The sequence below is a fragment of the Dreissena polymorpha genome, chromosome 14, assembly GCF_020536995.1.
Source record: "Dreissena polymorpha isolate Duluth1 chromosome 14, UMN_Dpol_1.0, whole genome shotgun sequence".
Lineage (NCBI taxonomy): Eukaryota > Metazoa > Mollusca > Bivalvia > Myida > Dreissenidae > Dreissena > Dreissena polymorpha.
The window spans coordinates 5,112,704-5,127,109 of record NC_068368.1 but is presented as its reverse complement, the minus strand read 5'-3'; the positions used below and the strand labels follow the sequence as shown (position 1 = coordinate 5,127,109).

General features: G+C 33.5%; 1 protein-coding gene across 1 annotated transcript; it reads right to left on the bottom strand.

Moving 5' to 3' along the window:
* Positions 1–470: 470 nt before the first annotated feature.
* Positions 471–14,234, bottom strand: LOC127858525 (uncharacterized). The gene is made up of 4 exons (XM_052395726.1): positions 14,195–14,234; positions 12,267–12,458; positions 10,669–10,800; positions 471–614 (listed from the first exon to the last, which is right to left on the bottom strand). Exons 1-4 carry the CDS (start codon positions 14,232–14,234, stop codon positions 592–594), a joined length of 387 nt encoding a protein of 128 aa, XP_052251686.1. The 3' UTR covers positions 471–591.
* Positions 14,235–14,406: the final 172 nt, after the last annotated feature.

Genomic DNA, 14,406 nt, shown 5'->3' with positions numbered 1-14,406 from the left:
ATGTCAATTCTTCATGAACGTTGGTCAGAACTCGTTCTTATTCATTATTTCGAAAATGGTTCCGGTTCGTTACAAAACATGGCCGCCAGGGGGCGAAGCAGTTTTCCTTATATGGCTATAGTGAAACCTTGTTAAGGCTCTGTTGGTCACATTAATTGGCCAATGGTCGTAAAACATGGTCAGAACTTTTGTTCCAATGAAATCGCAACCGAGTTTGAAACTTGGTCACGTGAGCTTAAATTTAGGTAACTAGATCAAATGAAAAAAAGCATTTTAACACTATAGAAGTCACTTTTTGTGTCCAATCTTTATGAACCTCAATCAGGACATTTGTTCTTATGATTTATCAGCAGAGTTAAAAAATAAAACAAAAGAACATAATAATTGAATAGTTATGTTTCATAAAGTACTCTCATTAAGCTGGTTTGTTACAAAGTTGGTATTTGTGTTTATTGTTTAAAAAAATCGATTATTACACTGGGTTATGTCGTTATGTGGCAGCCCACTTTTTTGTTTCCACCCTCAGAATGGATTGAGATATTGCAAGGACAATGCATACATAGGTACCTTATATCGAGACCTCGCTTGGCATCAAATATGGGGTGGTGACGTTGCTAAAAATAGAAAAACAGTTTCCAATAACTAGAGAAACACCGAGATATTTAATGAAACTTCATACATATATACATTTTATCGATGCCTTGCTTGTGATTACATTAAGGATTGGTGGGGTTAAGGTCACCGTTACATCAAAACAAAAAACGGTTCGAGACAAAAATATGAAAAAATAATTTAATGAAACTTACTATCTAGTACCATATATATAGACCTTACTTGGGACTCGATATGGGTTGGATGGGGTCAATGTCAATGGAACTGTTACTAAAAATAGGAAAAAAAAATCTGCTCAATTACATGAGAATAGATCTATATATTTTAATGAAACTTTATACATAGATAGCTTATATCGAGCCACGCTTGGGATTAATTTAGATTTGGTGGGGTCAATGTCACCATTACTTCAAGGAGTAGACCGTTTTCTCCCAATAACTTGAGAACGCTTTGAAATATTTTAACGAAACTTCGTACATAAATACAATAAATAGAGGCCTTGTTTGGGATTACATATTGGGTATGTGGGAGTTTAGGTGACCGTTACTAAAAATAGGACAAAAATAGTTTCTGCTCAATAGTTAGCATGGCTTGACATATTCCAATAATTCTTGGTATACATGCGAAGTGTCATAATATACGAGTTCAACTATAGTTACAAACTACTAAATTCTGACAGAGGTTTGACCCTTTTATTTATTGAAATTTCCCCAAAAACATGGATTTTAGATGATAACTCAACAATGGCTTGATATATTTGAATAATTATTGGTACAAATGTGTAGCATCATAAAATATAGGTCACAATCGAATTTGGTTACCAACCACTACATTTTGACACGGTTATGACCCTTTTTTGACGGAAATCCCCCCCCCTCCGAAAAAACAACAACAACATAGATTTTGGACAATAACAAATGAAAGGCTTCACATATGTAAATTATTTTTGGTACATTTGTTGAACATGATGAAATACAGATTGATGAAATATTTTGATGCAAACCACTTATTGTTGGCAGAGTAATGGCTCCTTGTGAAATTAATTTTTTCCAAACACACTTTATAACATAAAAAAATAAGCAATCTTGTATGTCCTTTCTTTTGAATGAATGTCGTAGTTTTGTGACAAGGCTATACTGTGGAGGTATATCTGTCACTCATGTGACAATTTTAGTTACATCTTTTTATTGGAAAGAAACTTTCTGTAAACTATCAATAATCGGTCTTTAATTCAGGATATGATTATCGTATCACTTGTTACAAAAGTTATTATTATTTATATTGAAAAAATCATGAAATGAATTTAAAAAAAAAAGAGAAGAAATATACACGAATCTGCTATTTGGTGCTTGATCTTTTCCTCAATATGTTCTTTTTGGATTCTTCGCATATGGATTTTCGCAGTGTTTATTTTGTTGTTGCTATTGTTTTATTTACAGTTGACGTAAGTTTAATTCATAATAATTCAACATTATAAGCAAAAAGAGACAAGTTTAAAACAGTAGATTCATCAGTAATTCATGTTGAATTTATGGTTATTTCTTCAAATGTATGTTTCGATAAAAGTCCATTGAATTGGAATGTCAAAAGTAGCCTCATATTAACTTTTTCATTTAACTTAAATCTCTGTTAAAAGCCTTATTTTTGCAAAAACGGAGCCGTTATAAAACATTTATTGTCATTGAGATTTGATAGTAAGTATAATAAGTGTATGTATAATCAAGTATGCTTTCTTAATGGCGTATTTTGTCGTACCTACTTTTTGTATTCTTAATGATGCACGAGCATTTGCATTGTACTTTCTTTATGTGTTCAACCATGTTATCTTATAAATGCCTTTGCTATAAGGCATAATTAGTGCATATGTATGTATATATGTATAAAGTCTTACGTCAAATTATTTTGTGCAAAGGATTTCGGATTGTATTATACATATGTAACAACAAACTAGTTAATACTGTTTATACATACACCTTACTCATAGCTTAATATGTTAACTATTATGTTTGCAATTATAATGCATATGTACTTTCTTTAGTATAATAATCTTTTGTTCAGAATTGGTTGTATGGAACCTTTTCATATGTTTATGTGTGTTTAAAAACGGGAGGGCATGCGCATATCTTCTATTTTTATATAAGTTTTTTTTCAGTAATGTCCTCTATACGTCCGTGTATAAACTATTGTTTTATGTATTATCATTGTGAACATACATATGGCTTAATATTATAATAATAACATTCCATTTGTACACAACATCTTGAAGTGATAAATCTAGGTACATTTATCAGTTTTGATACAGCGAATATCAATATACTACATGTACATCTATGTCTATGTTCCTATTATCTCAGTTTTGTTACGTTAATTATAAGAATCAGCAAGTACGATATGCATTCGAAAAAATAAAACATCGCATAGGATCTGTTTCACCCTTTGCGTGTTGTTAATTTTGTCTGTTTACACATATATGTTTATATAAGAATATCCGTTGTGTTTACGTAAAGATCTTACGAGTGTGTGCCAACAACGTATTTGCGATAACAGTCGAATGCTCAACGTAAAATTCATATAGACTGTTCGTTTAATACTGAGTCCAGATTGTCGAAAATATAAACGTAGACGAAAAAGTTGGGGATATCGATGATGGTTGACGGGAAAACATACACAAATTATCAATAAACATGTGTTTCAGGATGAGCAATTATTAAACAATCATGAAGCCATTTGATAAAGTAGAACTTGCATCATTTATTGAATTTAACTTCAAAATACATGTAAAGACCATGACGAATTTGCTATTTGCTTAACATTCAAGCGATCATATACCGTCACCAAAACATGTAACCAACACAAGAAAAAGGATATTCGGTCTTTTTGTTTGAATGTAGATCATTTGTGCTTTTGTTCAATTTTTATTGATCAATTGTCGTCTGATATAAATATTTTAATGACTTAACACATACACAAAACAATTATTCTGACAACAAATTGAACATGTGAACCAAAGTGTATGACCATATCTTATGTGATTGTTGAGAAATTACGTTATCTAGTTTTGTTAAAGTAAATTATTTTTTCAATACGTTTTATTACAAGACTGCAACTCAATATAGCAATATAATTAAAGACAGTGACATACAAATGATTACATATGTAAAACATCTAAAGTCATACATTATCTATTTAATTTAAGACCTACAACGACAAAGAAATGAGTATAGAAGGTCCAAAAAATCTCTACCTTTCCCATAGGAGAAAGAATAACACATAATTTACATAATTTAGAGCTTAATGTCTTATACAATGTTTTTTTTTTATTGAAAAATTCTACAAAAGCATACCATTTCATCTATACATTATACTCGTAAAGGTGTAAATATTACGTTTGTTTTAAACAAAATCACAAACCATATTTGTATTTGTTAGCGATTAAATAATAAATAATTGCAAGGAAAATACACAGCTTCGTGTTAATAGACATTTTAAGTTTACAAACTGAAAATAATAATGTATATATAAGACAGTTGCATGTAATTGTGTGTTGGAAAAACATTTAAAAGTTTTACAAAGAGCAAAAGTAGACATCTATATGTTGAAGTATATATACATAATAATTATTTTAAGTATAATGAACTGTTATAAGCAAATAATATCTGCACATTCAGATGAATAGAAGGCATACAAAGCAATAATAGGTATATTTTCAAAATAAAGACATATTCCAGGTTGTACACATATTTAAAGTATGTATAAATTGTAGTAAGCAAATAGTTTTTTCATATTTAGGTAACACAGGCATAGACAAACAAAAATATGTACATGTACTTCTGATTTATGACACATAGATACTACCTATAATTTTTAACAATGTATTAAACTACACTAAAGTACATTGATTATATTATGGGCGGTAGTAGCATGCCCACTACTTTTGCGAGCCTATTTTCGCAATGTAAAATCACTACTTTACTTTTAATTACTACAAGCTTGGTATCTTCTCAAACGCTAACGAATTCACGTATGTTCAAAAAGGAAAGAGAGCTGTATTAGCGTAAAAATAATTGTGTAGAACATGGCATTCATTTGATGAAATATTCGTGCTTGATATTTCATTAAACTGTGTGTTGGTATTATCAATGCATGAACAGTACTTGATTTTGTATAACTGCCAGCAAAATGACACTTTACGTAGCCAATTAAACCACTAGATCACAAACAACTGTATTTAAAAAGTATTATTCATTAAAACATAATTTTATTACTTGCGCTCTGTGGCACCAAATTGATATGTTGTTTCAGTCGCGATGTAGCATAGTGCACGCCGATTTCATAAACCTTTATGTTTTGCTAAAACATGTGATGAATCTGTAAAAAAAATAGTTTCAAAATATATGCATTAGCAATAGTGCCTCTGCTGAAGTGTCCACAGCTCTGTATTGCGTACTGCATACACCAGACTGAATTCAGTTTCGTTGTACAAGCTGCATCCGAGAACCTTTTTGAATGCGTCACATGTTAGCAATGAAGTAGCATTAGTTGTTGCAATTGCAGAAGAGTTGTACCCGGTGTTAGTAGAGTTTCGTTGAAAGTGGTTGCACATATATATCGGTGCTACATATACTTTTGCCTCTGAAAAACGTAGTGTTTTTATTTAAGTTTTGATTTATTTGAAGCTTATACAACTACATACAGTATTGAAGAATATTGAGAACACTTGACCACTGGAAAATGTTTCAAAAATACTAGCAGGTCCGATTTATATTTGTTTGTGACGAATCAGCATTAATACATTCGAACTTCATGAATGAAATTTGGATAACAATCGGAGTGATTGTTTTCAATGTGGAAACATAACTGAGTTGCTTGTATAACTGTTCCAGAAAAACTGGGTATGTCTAGCATAAACATTTTGCTAATATTTTCCTTGAGACCGGAATGCATAAATCATACGTTAGCAATATATCGACCTTCACTATAGATTAAGGGAAAATACTCAATAAAGAATATATACTTAATAAGCCTTAAACTTTATGGGTCACTAGTTCGAGCTCAGGTGTGGTTAACATTTTTGCTTTCTTTAGTATTATTCTTTTTTATACTGCAGCTCTTAATTGCAAATGCAAATATATCAATCAATGTTATGCCCTTTAAAACATGCTGAGGAAAACCACTGCTGAAATTACCGTACTTTTTCAAAATTTTCGGACACTTAAAAATAATAATATTTTGTCCGTGTCCGAAAATTAGGATACGAACAATCTTCAAAAATTACGAATGTCCGAAAATTACAGGACATGATTATATGTTATGTTTGGTTGTCGAGTAGTATATTGAAATAAAAACAATTAATGAATCTTCAATAATTTTAGTTTGTTGTTCTATCTTTTTTATTCTTAAAAAAATACAACTTCACTTATTTGTAAACTCTTTCCTGAAATGGTATATACACAAGAAAACTACTTATTTTTTAATACGATATTTTTCTTTCAAATGGTGTAAGGTGAAACATTGTTTTTTTATTACCGGTATACAAGGTAATCTACATACGCTGCATATCTTTCTATATATAGTAACAAGTTTGTACAGTTTTAAGCTCGACTTTTGGAAGAAAAATGAGAGCTATACTACTCGCACCGGCGTCGGCGTTGGTTATTTTTTTTATAAAGTCAAATAACTTTAGCACTATCAAAGATAATTAATTCAAACTTAGAATACTTCTTTATGGCAACAAGACAATTGTGTATGTCAAGTTAAATAACTCTGTCAGCATTATTTTTAGAGTTATGCCCCTTTTTATACTTAGAAAATTGAAAAATTGGTTAAGTTTTGTTTTTAGGTTTACTTTATTCCTAAATTATCAAAGATATTGCTTTTATTCTTGCAACACATACTAACTATCATAAGGGGACTGTGCAGACAAAGTTATGTAACTCTGACTGGCATTTTTACAGAATTATGGCCCTTTTTATACTTAGAAAATTGAACATTTGGTTAAGTTTTGTGTGTTGGTCCATTTTACTCCTAAAGTATCATAGATATTGCTTTCAGACTTGGAACACTCGATAACTATCATAAGAAGAATGTACAGGACAAGTTGCATAACTCTGGTTGGCATTTTGACGGAATTATGGCCCTTTTTTGACTTAGTAACTTCTAAAGTACCAAGGCTATTGCTTCCAAACTTCAAATACTTTCTTACTATCATGAGGATATTGTAACTGACAAGTTGAATTTGACCTTGACCTTTGAATGACCTTGAATGTCAAGGTCAAATAAATAAATTTGCTTAAAGTGCCATAACTTCTTTATTTAGGATCAGATTTGATTCATACCTTGACAAAACAACGCTTACCAGACATAACACAATGGACTCCACCCAAAGCATTCCCCAGGCCCCAACCCAGAATCCCCCCCCCCCGAATTTATTTTCACTTTTTTATGCCCCCGGTAGCAGCTGAACTGTCCGTCAGTCTGTGCATCGATCCGAAAACTTTAACATTGACCAAAACTTTTGCAATATTGAAGATAACAACTTGATATTTGGCATGGATGTGTATCTCGTTGAGTTGCACATTTTGAGTGGTGAAAGGTCAAGGTCAATGTCGTTCTTCAAGGTCAAATGTCAAATAAATGGCGTCTGTACGTCCGTCCGAAATCTTAAAAATTGAAGATAGCAACTCGATATTTGGCATGCATGCGTATCTCATGGAAATGAACATTTTGAGTGGCTAAAAGTCAAGGCCATCCTTCAATGTCAAAGGTCAAATTTTGCAATATTGAAGATAGCGACTTGATATTTGGCATGCATGTGTATATCATGGAGCTGCACATTTTGAGTGGTCAAAGGTTAAGGTCAAGGTCATTCTTCAAGGTCAAAGGTCAAGGTCAAAGGTCAAATATTGCATTATTGAAGATAGCAACTTGATATTTGGCATGCGTGTGTATCTCATGGAGCTGCACATTTTAATTGGTGAAAGGTCAAGGTCGTCTTTCAAGGTCAAAGGTCAAATATATGGCGTCTGTCCGTCCGTCCGAAAACTTCAACATTGGTCATAACTTTTGCAATATTGAAGAGTGGTGAAAGGTAAAGTTCATCCTTCAAGGTCAAGATTAAAGGTAAAATTTTCAATATTGAAGACATAAACTCGATATTTGGCATGCATGCGTATCTCATGAAGCTGCACATTTTGAGTGGTGAAAGGTCAAAGTCATCCTTCATGGTCAAAGATCAAAGGTCAAAATTTGCAATATTGAAGATAGCAACTCAATATTTAGCATGCATGCGTATCGCATGGAGCTTCACATTTGAGTTGTGAAAGGTCAAGATCATCCTTCAAGGTCAAAAGTCAAGGTCAAACTTTGCAATATTGAAGATATCAACTCGATATTTAAAATGCATGCGTATCTTATGTACCTGCACATTTTGAGTGGTGAAAGGTCAAGGTCATCCTTCAAGGACAAAGGTCAAGGTAAAAGTATGCGATATTGAAGATAGCTTCTCGATATTTGGCATGCATGCGTATCTCATGTGCCTTCACATTTTGAGTGGTGAAAGGTCAAGGTCATCCTTAAAGGTCAAAGGTCAAATTTTGCAATTTTGAAGATAGCAACTCTATATTTAGCATGCAAGCGTATCTCATGGAGCTGCATATTTTGAGTGGTGAAAGGCCAAGGTCATCCTTCAAGGTCAAAGGTCAAAGATATTGCTTCAAGCGGCGCAGTAGGGGGGGGGCATTGTGTTTCACGAACACAGCTCTTACAACACTAACAACAAACTCACCTGACATACCACAATGGACTCCACCCAAACTATCCCTCAACCCCCACCCCAAAATCCCCCCCCCTGAAAAAATATTTCCTTTTTCTTCTTCTTATTTATGAAATATCATCTTATAATTGACCCCACCCAAATTATTCTCCGTCTCCCCCCCCCCCCGTACACACAAACAGAATTGTTTAAACATGGTTAAAAAACACACATATTTATTTTTATGATTTTTTTTCTAAAGACCGTCCAACAATCACACACAAGCTATTGCTATCAAACTTGAAATATTATCTTATTAGTTTGTTTTATGTCTTTACAAATGTTCAATACATTGTGGAAAATATACTTGAACTCAGAATCGTCTATAGATAATGTACCACTTCTTTAAAACATAAGCGATCAATATGTTTCAATTATGGTACTTCCAGTAGAATATGACTATATTACATTGACCTTATTGAATATGAACAATTTCCAGTGTCAAGCACTCGAAAAGTCGAGCGTGCTGTCTTCTGACAGCTCTTGTTCATGCCATTATCACCATTGCGGGGTCATTATGAATAAATGGCCCTCACGCAAGGTTCGATTATTTATAATCGGCCGTCAGAATGTGTGCGCGTGACGTTTAACTGAAAAAAATGGCGTCCACATTCAGTCTTAGCCACAAATCAACAAAATAAGCAATCATAATTAGATTGTTTTATGACAGGTAGCACGCAATTTGGATAATGCAAATATCGATTGAAACTGAAACTCTGCTTCGCATTAGATTGACGCCTTTTTTTGAGCTTTAACATAATTCACCAAACAGCAAAATTTAAAAAGTAAAAGGCACACTTACCTCTATGACAACTTTAATCCGATGCTTATAATAAGAAAATAACAACGATGTGCAATCCGTTTTCTGTTATCCGTTTATCTATATTTATTTTGAATCACACTTTTTTAAATGATTGTAGCGAATGCGAACCACCGTCACCAAAAACACGATTTACAAAATCGAATGACTTGTCGGAGCGATTACAAGAATTTAATCAAAGCTTCCAATTTTGCACGACAAATGCACAATCCGAAAAACGTTTTTGTCTTTGTTCGATGCTTCAAAAATATTGAATATAAAACTTTCACGTCCGTAAGGTGGCATAAAGGGGAAATAGGAAATATTTAATTTAAAGGTCTCTTTGACGTGCGCACGCGATAGCTATGACGTGCGCACGCCGATAGCTATGACGTGCGCACGACGTTCGCTATGACGTGTGCACGCGATAGCTGACCAGTCAGAAAAGGTATCAGATAAGCCATTTATTATCAAAAAAATGGAAATACTTTGTGATTTGTTTCAAATAGGATTGAAAAGCTGAGAAAAGATAAAATTCGCTATAAAAACATACACTGTGTTCAGTGCGCTAGTTACAAAATGGCTGACATTTCGACAAGTTTCATTTGTCAATTATTTCTTTCGCACGCGCTACCTGTTCTGATCAGATACCTTTTCTTATTGTTCAGATATGACGTGCGCACGTCATAACTATCGCGTGCGCACGTCAAAGCTATCGCGTGCGCACGTCAAAGCTATCGCGTGGGAACGTCATAACTATCGCGTGCGCACCTCATAGCTATCGCGTGCGGAAGGCATAGCTATCGCGTATGCACCTGATAGCTATCGCGTGCGCACGTCATAGCTATCGCGTGCGAACGTCATAGCTATCGCGTGCGCATGTCATAGCAATCGCGTGCGCACGTCATAGAGGCCGTTAAATAAAACATTTCCTATGTCACATTTATGCCACCGCACGTCCGAATAGCTAAACGGGGGTTTTTCGTCACAGAAATTACGTCACAGAAATACATGTACGTCATAAATTGCGTAATCTATTGAATGAAAATAAACGTACGGAAAGCTGATTCTGTAATAAATAACAAAACAAAGATAAACAAAACAAAGTAAGAAATTTATTAAAGACGTTAATACAAGGCTGAGCCGGGCCGGGCAGTGATAATCGACCCCAGGTCGCAAACGGCCCTCGGGCCGTTATGCTCCCTACGGGCCGAGTATCACTGCCCGGCCCGGCTCAGCCGTGTATTATTCTCTTGTAACTGTCCTGTCCAGATTATGTATCAGGTGATACATTGTCGTTAATCTTTTATTTAAGGTAAAAAGTGACCAATTGTCTATTTCCACAAGAATACAATTTGAAAATCGTTTAATAAATTAGTAGTGAACAATTCTACCTTATAAATCCATGAAACATACAAGGACAAATAATGCGAAATGATTTTAATACCAGTGTGCACGGCGTATCCCATATATGGGTTGGTTTTCCATTGCGGTACCATGACGACAACCTCCTGTTCGTTGTAAATGTAAATGACCCCGCCATATGAAGTTGGCCCGTCGTCATCTCGCTCGCCGTTACCTAGTAAAGGGTAACCTTATTTAGTCTGTATGTCGTATGCAGCTTCTGAGGATACATCAGAAAGCGAAAACATGCGGGGTTATTATCGACAGCTTATTATATCCGTTCTAACTTATCAGCTACCTATTATAATATATATGGCGTAATTGGATTAGACGTCTAAATGAAATCGCTGATAATTACGCAAGTAGGAATCATTTGAATTGTTTTGCAGATAACTTTGAATCACAATTTAACATTGTAATGTATACTCATTACAATATAAATGCAGATATTTGTATATATGCATAATATCATAAAAATGTAATAATAATACTAATAATAATGCGACTACTGTTACAACAACATTTACTTCTACTATTCTACTACAACTACTATTACTACAACTACTACTACTACTACTATTACTACTACTACTACTTTTACTACTACTACTACTACTTCTACTACTACTACTACTACTACTACTACTGCTTCTTCTACTACTACTACTACTACTACTACTACTACTACTACTACTACTACTACTACTACTACTACTACTACTACTACTACTACTACTACTACTACTACTACTACTACTACTACTACTACTACTACTACTACTACTACTACTACTACTACTACTACTACTACTACTACTACTACTACTACTACTACAACTACTACTACTACTACTACTACTACTACTACTACTACTTACTACTACTACTACTACTACTACTACTACTACTACTACTACTACTACTACTACTACTACTACTACTACTACTACTACTACTACTACTACTACTACTACTACTACTACTACTACTACTACTACTACTACTACTACTACTACTACTACTACTACTACTACTACTACTACTACTACTACTACTACTACTACTACTACTACTACTACTACTACTACTACTACTACTACTACTACTACTACTACTACTACTACTACTACTACTACTACTACTACTACTACTACTACTACTACTACTACTACTACTACTACTACTACTACTTACTACTACTACTACTACTACTACTACTACTACTACTACTACTACTACTACTACTACTACTACTACTACTACTTACTATACTACTACTACTACTACTACTACTACTACTACTACTACTACTACTACTACTACTACTACTACTACTACTACTACTACTACGACTACTACTACTACTACTACTACTACTACTACTACTACTACTACTACTACTACTACTACTACTACTACTACTACTACTACTACTACTACTACTACTACTACTACTACTACTACTACTACTACTACTACTACTACTACTACTACTACTACTACTACTACTACTACTAATAATACTACTACTACTTCTACTTCTACTGCTACTACTACTTCTACTACTTCTGCTTCTTCTATTTTTATAATAAAACCATTTTTTGTGCAAATCACGATTTCGCTTTTCAGTTTGATTCTCACCTATCGCCTTGAATACAAAGCCAGCATTGGCTCCGTCTAACAATTTCAACTGAATGTCAACCAAGCGGGGTACCTCTCCGTTAACCTCTCCATGGGAGACAACAATTTGAGAATGTTCTCCTCCCTGGGCCCGTAACGGCAACCATTGGCTGTCAAACTGTGGTGGTCCGGAAAATCCACGAACAAACGAAACTAAAAAAGTTTGTTTAAGCATTTATGAAAAACCTTTATTAAATAACGTTGCTAAACATGAGATATTACAACATTATCTTACAGCACTAAATTAATATGTTATTGAATTATTATTTATATAAAACAATGAATAACGTAGTAAAGCATGAGATATCGCCGCATTATCTAAAAGCATTAAAACATATGTTATTGAGTTGAATAATAATACAAATAAAGTCCTTACAAAAGGACGCACGAAACATTTCAAGAATGACACATTTAAACATTGAATGCCAAATTCCAATAAAATATACTAAAATATGTAATATATTATCATAGCCTTAACTATGCATCAAATTATATTGTGTCAACTGAAATATGATTTAAAGAAATCCAAAAAACAAAACATAAAATCACCTATGAAAAGAATGTGTAAACGCGTAATCACGGCATTCGCCATGGTCAAATAACATTAGCCTTCTGACCAATCTTTTGAAATCGGCTTCGTGAGATTTTGCCATTGTATATATTTGATAGACAAATTGACGTGGTCTAATGTATATCGATTTATTATTGATAAACTGAAAACAGGATTAAAACATTAGTTAATGACTTCTATAGAAATTATTTGGTCTATTTCCGAGATTAAAGGGACTTTCAGCGAAATGTGATTATAGGTAGTATTTTAGAATATGCTATACGGTAAATAAAACTGAAATATACTAACGGTTATGATACACATTTGAAAAACGTTTTAATGTTTTGAAGCAAGAAGCTTTTTTTAATAAAGGGTCGTAGCTGTTTGATCACTTGAATGTATACATAAGAACCGTTATAACTATAAGTACAATATATCTCAAAGCATACATTGGCTTCTTAACAAAGCAGTTAAATACATAATTGGGTGTTCGCTTAAATACTCTTCGTATAAATGTTATTCAAAATGTATGGTTATCTTACTTAGACAATGGCATTGGCTTCCATAATACTGTGTGCGAACGATTAGATTTATATGGTTTTTTTGTTTAATATTTGTTACTTAAATAAATTAATGTGTACTAATTGAGCTTATAAAACTGTAAACAATTTCCAAAACGCATTTGCTTTGAAATGAGCCACGAATTTGGAAAACTGGACTAAAGATATGGGCGATAAGTATTGTCCAGGACAAGGGCGTTCAGTCCGCACAGGCTAATCAGGGACGAAACTTTCTACTTTTATTGAAGTTGTGGTGTAAAAGCAGTCTTTTCTAAAAGAGTATTCATTATAGGCTGAAATTGTCGCTGACTGAACAATGTCATCTAGGCCGATATTTTACGCAACGTCATTATGCCTGGTTTTCCAGAAACCTGCTCATATCACAATATGCAATGTAATAGTTATATGGTGGTGCATGGGCTGTATTTATCGAGTACAAAATAAACGACACATTAAAAAAACATCCAAATAAAACCAGCAAGGAAACAGGGCGTTTATAAACTGTGTCAAGTGGAAATGTAAATAAAACGTAGATTTATACAATTGAACGGGGATGATTCCTTCAAGGTGTTTGTTTACAAAAGGACCGACGGGTGCTCTTTCATATTTCAAAATATAAAATCAAAGCTCCATTGTGCAATATCTAATTTCAAAAATCAAATTAAACATCATAGAGAATATCTATGTTTACTTTGATGACGATTTCACACCAGCATGATATTGAACATGGTTCAACTAATCGAAATGGGAAACAGTATGAAAGAAATAAAATATCTTACTCTTTATTTTATTTCCGTTGCCAGAAAGACACTGAAACATTCTAAACACGCTTTTATTAAGCGGATGATATAACAGCAAAAGAAGCAGAAACCAGAGAACACGGACTCTTTAGGTAAATGTATCCGTCAATTTAAGTCTCTTTGGCTTTTACCTTAGTTTGCATTGGTTTGTTGCAGGTTAAGATTAGTCTCGGTAGACGCATTGGGTTGTT